Source organism: Piliocolobus tephrosceles, chromosome 21 (genome assembly GCF_002776525.5).
Source record: "Piliocolobus tephrosceles isolate RC106 chromosome 21, ASM277652v3, whole genome shotgun sequence".
NCBI classification, from domain to species: domain Eukaryota; kingdom Metazoa; phylum Chordata; class Mammalia; order Primates; family Cercopithecidae; genus Piliocolobus; species Piliocolobus tephrosceles.
This window is the reverse complement of record NC_045454.1, coordinates 12,021,424-12,028,700: the sequence shown is the minus strand read 5'-3', so window position 1 is coordinate 12,028,700 and position 7,277 is coordinate 12,021,424. Positions and strand designations below refer to the sequence as shown.

Genomic DNA, 7,277 nt, shown 5'->3' with positions numbered 1-7,277 from the left:
ACTACTCTCCCCCAGCACTGGTCACCTGGTTGCTTCTGGGACAAACCAAGCAGACTCCCACAGCAGGACCTTTGCAGGTGCTATTTACACAGATTTCTGCTGGCTCACTCCCTCCCCTCCTTCAGTTCTTAGTGTCACATGCTCAGTGGGCTCTTCCCTACATCCCTTTCTAAAATAGCAACCCCGGCTGGGCATGTTATCTCATGCTTATAATCCCAGCACTTTGGGAGGCTGAAGCAGACAGATCACATGAGGTCAGGAGTTTGAGATCAACCTGGCCAACATGGTCAAACCCCATCTCTAATAAAAATACAAAAATTAGCCAGGCATGGTGTTGCGTGCCTCTAGTCTCAGCGACCTGGGAGGCTGAGGCAGGAGGATCGCTTGAACCCGGGAGGTGGAGGCTGCAGTGAGCTGGAATCACACGACTGCACTCCAACCTGGGTGACAGAGTGAGACTATGTCTCAAAATAAATAAATACATAATAAAATAAAATAGCAACCCGAGGTGTGAACCTGTAATCCCAGCACTTTGGGAGGCTGAGGCAGGCAGATCGTTTGAGCTCAGGAGTTTGAGACCAGCTTGGCCAACATGGTGAAACCCCATCTCCATTAAGATAAAAAAAGAAAGTAAAATAGCAACTCCCATCACTATCTCCTTTCCCTGGTTTATTTTTTCTTCTTAGGACTGACCACTCTATGGCTGTCTTTTTTTTTTTTTTTTGAGATGGAGTCTTGCTCTGTCACCAGGCTGGAGTGCAGTGGTGTGATCTCAGCTCACTGCAACCTCTGCCTCCTGGGTTCAAGCGATTCCCCTGCCTCAGCCTCCCGAGTAGCTGGGGCTATAGGCGTGCACCACCATGCTCGGCTAATTTTTTGTATTTTAGTAGAGACGGGATTTCACCATGTTGGCCAGTCTGGTCTCAAACCCCTGACCTCAGGTGATCTGCCCGCCTCGGCCTCCCAAAGTGCTGGGATTACAGGCGTGAGCCACCGCGCCCGGCCGGCTGTCATATTTTATTGTCCTGTTTGCATCTCTCACCTGAATGCCAGCTCCATGAGAGCAGGGGCTGGATTCTGTTTCCTGTTCCATCCACATTATCTCCCCCAGTGCTTGTCACATGGTGGATGCTGAATAAACACTTGTTGAGGAAGAGAAGCAGCCCATTAATCTATCCATCCCTTAAGCTGACCCTGTGCTGGGTGATGCTGGGGATGCAGTGGTGATCAAGACAGCCCTGGCCTTGCCCTTCTGGGGCTCACAGTCGGCTTGCTAGACAGCAACACTCCAGAATGGACAGGGCTGGGACTGGGGGAGCACAGAGGGATATGTGGGGTACGGAAATGGCACCTGACGCAGCCTGGGGGTCAGGGTGGGCTTCCTGGAGGAGGTGCCTTGACTGGGGATCAAATGACCCAAACAGATAGAATCTTGCAGTTCCTCCCGTTCCCTGCCTGTCTCACAGAACGTTTGAGTTTGAGGATGTCATCACTCTAGTTCACACCTGTGCCTTTTCCTGATTTCAGTCTTTCTCACCTCTCCTTTTTTTTTTCTTTTTTCTTTTTTTTTGAGACGGAGTCTCGCTGTGTCGCCCAGGCTGGAGTGCAGTGGCCGGATCTCAGCTCACTGCAAGCTCCGCCTCCCGGGTTTACGCCATTCTCCTGCCTCAGCCTCCCGAGTAGCTGGGGCTACAGGCGCCCGCCGCCTCACCCGGCTAGTTTTTTGTATTATTTAGTAGAGACGGGGTTTCACCGTATTAGCCAGGATGGTCTCCATCTCCTGACCTCGTGATCCGCCCGTCTTGGCCTCCCAAAGTGCTGGGATTACAGGCTTGAGCCACCGCGCCCAGCCTTTTTTTCTCATCTCTTCTTTATTGCCTTCTCTCTGCATCTCAGTCTCCCCTCTTTTGCGTCTGTGTTGTTGGCATCTCATCTGTTATCTCAGTCTGGCTCAATCTATCAGAATATTGTCCATTTCCTTTTCTTTTCTGTCTCTCCTTCTCTGCGTCTGCTTCATCTCTGAGGTTCTCTCGAGTCTCTCCCTGTCTCGCTGGGTCTCCGGCTCCTGTGTCTCCTTGTCTCTTTCAGTGAGCTGGTCTCTGCATCTCTCCCTCCCCACCTCTGTTGTCTCCCATCATTCCCTGAGTGTCTCTCTGTGTTTCCCGTTTGCCGCGAAGTCTCTGCACCTGCTCCCTGATTCCCAAATAAATCCAGAACCCCTCCACCCTGGCCCCACCCTGGCACTGGGGGAAGGGGGGCTGATCCAGCCCCCACACCCACACAGGTCAGGCCTTCTGCTCTGTTAATGGTTAACTCAACCTCTATCTAGAATACACACCAGCCAGGCTGGGGGTGACTCCCCTGCCCCCCACCCACTTACCAGCTGTTCTTAAAGGACCAGGTGTCCTCCACAGCAATTTAGCTCCCACTGCAGCATAGGAGCCAGGTGTCTAGAGGCCTCCAGCTCTAAAGATTTGGGGATGGGTGAGATACCCAGCACTTGGGTCTGCAGAGCTGGGTCCGGGGAAGCCAGAGGCTTGCCTGGAAGGGGAGCCCCGGCACAGAGCTCCATCCAGGTCTCTCTTGCCCCGGGCTTATCACCTGGTGTATTTAATCAGGGGTGGTTTTCCCAGCCCTGCCCTGAGCCCAGGCTGGCAGTGCCAGGGGTGGCAGAACGCCTGAGAGCTGATGGCTGGGGGGTGAGGAAGGATGGGACCCCTCAGTCCAAGAACAGAGGGTCTTCCAGATGCGAAAGTTGAAGCCCTAGGGATCCCTAATATCTGGGAGTTAGGACATGTAGGTATGCAAGTATGGGTGGGACCCCTGCGTAACCGGGCTGATGGGGCAGGACTTTAGGGGCCTCCAGATTTAGGTGATGGGAACCCTGGGTTCCCAAGGGGATCTGGGGACAACTTCGGGTCCCAGAGCTGTCTGACAGTGCTGGGTGGTGGTAGGACAATCATTCCCTATCTCGGTCCATCCGCGGGCCTTTGAGCCCCGCATTCCCCCTTCCCAGAATCTCTCCACCTCTGCTTGGCCGGGGAGGCCGCAGGGGTGGGGGCTGGGCTCTTGGGGCCGCCCCCTCCCCTTAACCCCTGCTTTGCCGCAGCCCGCTCAGGCCCCGCCCCGTGACGCCAGCGAGCAGGAAGTCCTGGTTAATGATCAGCCACCCGGACAGGTGCGGGACAAGCCCGCGAACATCAGAGGCAGCCGCGGGGCGAGTGCCTTTCGCTCTGCTCTCTAGGGTGGCTGCCGAAGGGGCTTGTCTCCCTTCACGAGGGCGAGGAGTCCAGTTGGGGCTTCCCAGACGTCCGCCTCTGGGGCACCACTAGAGGCGAGAAGTAGCCAAGTTGTTTCTAGGCATCCTGTTAGTTTACCCCGTGGAGGTAAATTTCCTCTTTCCTCAGGTAGTCCCTCTAGCAGTCTACCCTAAATTCTCCCTTCTACTCAGCAAGAACCCCCTGCCCGTTTCTTCTAGGAAACCTCCCACTGCCTCTTTCCCCTCCCCACGTAGGCGCTGAGTCCTCCGCCTTTCAGGTAGATAGGGGATGCGCCAGCTACAGAAGGGTAATCTACTCCCGAGACTATCTGTGGCTCCCCTGCAGGAGACATCCCCTCTCTGAGCCTCAGTTCTTTCATCTGGAAAACGGGCCGATGGCTAAAACGTGACCAGCGGGTCGCACTTGCTGAAGGTCGGCCGGCGGGACCGCCTGGGTGCAGGGCGCCACCTGGAGGCTACCGCGCAACGTCCTCGCCCTCGCAGGACTAGTTCAGTCCCACAGGGGGCGCAGCATCTCACACAACCAAGGGACTAAGAAGAAGAAGAAGAAGAAAAAAACCATCTTTCGGTTTATTGAAGGAGCAGAAGGGGGCGGGAGAGGGGGGGCAATAAAATGCTTTTGCCTCGTTTATAAAGAGCGAATTTTCAGGAGGTCCCTTCTCAAGGAGGAGGGGGGCACCTCTCCCCCAACTACAAGCAGCAGCAAAGCCAAGCCAAGGACAGAGGGAAACTGGAGGGGCCAAGGGACCCCAAACATCCCCTCGGACAGGAGCCACAAGCTTTCTCCCCCCACCCACAATGCATCTACCCCAGGGGACCCATCTGGGTGGAGGAAGGGAGTATGTACACAGATAGGGGTGGCACTGGGCGGGTCGGGGAGGGAATAATTTATCCGCGTCAGCGGTGGGTGGCAAAAGGGCAGAGGGCAGTAGCCTGGAGGCAGTGGTAGCCTAGGGGTCCCGTTCTTTCTTAACCTTGATGTCTCCAGCAAGGATGGTGGCGATTTCGCCCTGCATGAAGGCCCAGGGCACGGAGGAGCCGACCAGCGGGCACTTGTCTCCGCTCGGGCAGTATACCTCCCCGGCTGGGCCCTGCGCCTTGATGAACTCCCGGGAGCAGGGAAAGCAGAACTTGTGTCCGGGCACCGAGGGGCACTGGACGAAGTGGGTGTCTTCTAGCCGCTCCCTGCACAGGGTACAGCACAGGGGAGCCCCAGGGGTCGCCCCAGTGCCGCCGCCACCCCCGCTGACAGCTTCGGCCCCCGCTGTGGGACTGACTTCTGCTTCACCGTTGCGGGCCACAAGGCGATGCTGGGTTGGCGGCTGGGCAGTGGAGGAGGCTGCAGGGCTGGCGCCCCCGGGACGCACAGGCCCTCCACCTCCGCCAGGGTCCTTGGGTGAGTGGCCCAGGGCTTCGGCCACATTCTTCAGGGCGGCAATGGGCGAGGGGACACCAGGGGTCTCAGCGGAGTACGGGCCACCAGGTGCCACCCAGTGCCGTTGTTGCTGCTCCTCGGTGGTCATCTTCCCAGCCGCCTCGCCCTCCGGCTCGGGAGATGCCTTGCGACGGCGCGGCGTGGGCGCCAGGTTCCGGGATGGGGCTCGCGGTGGTGGGCCACAGAGAGCCGCAGGGGCGGGCTCTGGGTACTGCTGGGGCAGGGCCTCCGCGGGAGCTGGCTCGCGAAAGCTGCGGACGCCGTCGGTAAGCAGCTCGCCCAGCTGCCGCCATTCTCCTGAGCCATGCCGGCGTTCATATTCGAGGTACTTGAAGCCCGAAGAAGCCAGTGCCTTGCCCGGCTCCCGCAGAGCATCGTGGAACATCTGGCGAGCCACCGCCAGGACGCCGGCATACACATTGCCCGAACCACAGGGGTATTCGGTGAAGAGCTTCAGCTCGAACTCGTATCCTGGAGGACGGGCAGTAGCATCGAAGGCGAACACTCGCCCCACCAGCCCGTGATCCTTCTTGAAGCGCACATTGAACGGGGCGCAGGCGGACAGCGCCAGTAGCTGTTCCCGCACTGCTTTGGGGCGCCCGTGCCATTCCTCTGCCCGGCCCCGCATGGCCTCGTTCAGTTCTGCCAGACAGTCCGCATTCCTCTGCTGCTTCTCTTTCTCGAAATCGGAGCCGAAGAGGGGACGGGCAGGACTCAAGCCGGGTGCCAGCGTCAGGCCTCGGCTTCCCAGGCCAGACACTGCAGCTGCCAGCAGCCCAGGGGGCATCAAGCCAGGCATAGAGCCAAGCAAGGCCCTTCGCGCCCCCTCAGCCACGGCCTCCTCACGGCCCAGCCCATTGGCCAGGCGGGACCCCAGAGTGTACTCCAGGGCGGGCGAGGGCAGGGGGAGGCGGCCCGATGATGTGGCCCTGTCATAGCGGTCCTGGCCCGAGACGCCGCCGCCGGTCCCTGATGGCTGGGGCTGGGCCTGCGGGGGCGGCAGCTGGGGCCCCTGTGCGGCGGCCGCAGCCAGGTCCTTGGTGGCCGGGTGCTTAAGGGCCGGGGGCCCGGGCGAGCGGCCCTCGGGAAGCACGTGGCTGCGCTTGAGCTGGCGGGCAGCATCGATGAGCAGTTCGATGCGGTCCGCGCCCTCGAAGTTCACGCAGCCGCGGCACACGGCCTCGCTGAAGTCCCACACCATGGCCCACGGCATCTTCGGCAGGTCGCACAGGTAGCACCACTGGCGGCGGGACGCCTGCACAGACGCCATGGCCCCAGTCCGCGCGCCGCCCGGCTCCCGCGTTCCACCGGCCGCCGACGTGCGATCCGCGCCGCCGACGTTCGATCCGCGTCCCCGGGACAGCGCGAGCCACGGTCGGGCCTCCGGCTCGGCCTCCCTGCCGGATCCAGGCCCGGCCCCCCTTCCCCGCCCCCTGGGCCCTAAGCCTTTCTGCTCACTCCCGCCTCCCTCGCAAAGGCAGGCTGAGGCACGTCGGCGCCCCCGCCCGGTCCGGGCTCCGAGCCGAGGCGCACAGCTCGGGCCCCACGATGGGCCGCGAGCGCAGCCGCCTCAAGCTCCCGCCGCTCTCGCCGCCGCCGCTGCAACGGCCGCCACCGCCTCCACCTCCTTCTTCTGCCCCAGAGGCCGCTTCGCAGGGAAAGTTACATAACGCGCCAGCAAAGCCTTCTGGGAAACGTAGTCCCGCCGGGGCCGGCTCTTAAAGGGAACGGCGGGCAAAGGCGGGCTGGGGCGGGGAGGGGGGTCGTCGCCTCTCCTCGCGCAGCCCTTATAACCGTCTCCGCGGGGCCGGAGTTCCGCGCGCCGCAAGATGCTGGGACACAAAGGTGGGAGGCGAGTTTGCAATACGAATGATCAGAGCTACTCCGGATTCAGAAATTTTGGGGGTGGGTGGACAGGCTTCCGGGCTTCCAACTTCTACTCCGATTTGTTGTGCAGCTTTGGGCAAAATGTCTTGCCCTCTCTGAACCTCAGTTTCCCCGCCCAGCAAAGGTGGGCCAATGACGGATTAGGAAGGTAGCAGCTTCTGGGGCGGGGCAGAGAAGCCCTGATTGGCTTCAGAGCAGGGAAGGGAAGCTAGCAACTAGGTGGGGGTGGGGGTGGCCACTTGGCACTTCGTCCTCCCCCGGAATCCTAGATATATGCCTCTGGGGCCCGCCACAGCCAGCGAAGGAAGAGGACTAAGGGCTCCCGAGCCAGAGCCTTGCCTCAGTTTTCTCTGCTAAAGAAGGGGGAACTGACCGCCCTCTAATCCTGTCCCAGCTCTGCCCGCGCGCTCTGGTCTCTAAAGGGTTACACCGTCGGCTGCTCGGCGTCCGCCACCTGCTTCACTACAATTCCCAAAATGCACTGCGGGCGCGGATAAAGTGACGCACTTCCGCTGCCTGGGAGGTTGGGGTAGGCCTTTGAGATTCACGCTGCCTTACCCGCGCCCCCCCCCCCCCACATTTCTGGGGGCTCTTTACGTGCATTCGGAGCATGGCGTTTGGGGGATCCTTATCCTCTATTGCTCCCCAATTTGAGGGAAGAGTAAGGGGTTAAGA

The 7,277-nt window shown here is 60.3% G+C and overlaps 1 protein-coding gene across 1 annotated transcript; it reads right to left on the bottom strand.

Moving 5' to 3' along the window:
• Window positions 1-3,828: 3,828 nt before the first annotated feature.
• On the bottom strand, window positions 3,829-6,683 carry IRF2BP1 (interferon regulatory factor 2 binding protein 1). The gene has a single exon (XM_023182559.3). The coding sequence runs from the start codon at window positions 5,983-5,985 to the stop codon at window positions 4,231-4,233; it is 1,755 nt and encodes a 584-aa protein (XP_023038327.1). The 5' UTR covers window positions 5,986-6,683; the 3' UTR covers window positions 3,829-4,230.
• Window positions 6,684-7,277: the final 594 nt, after the last annotated feature.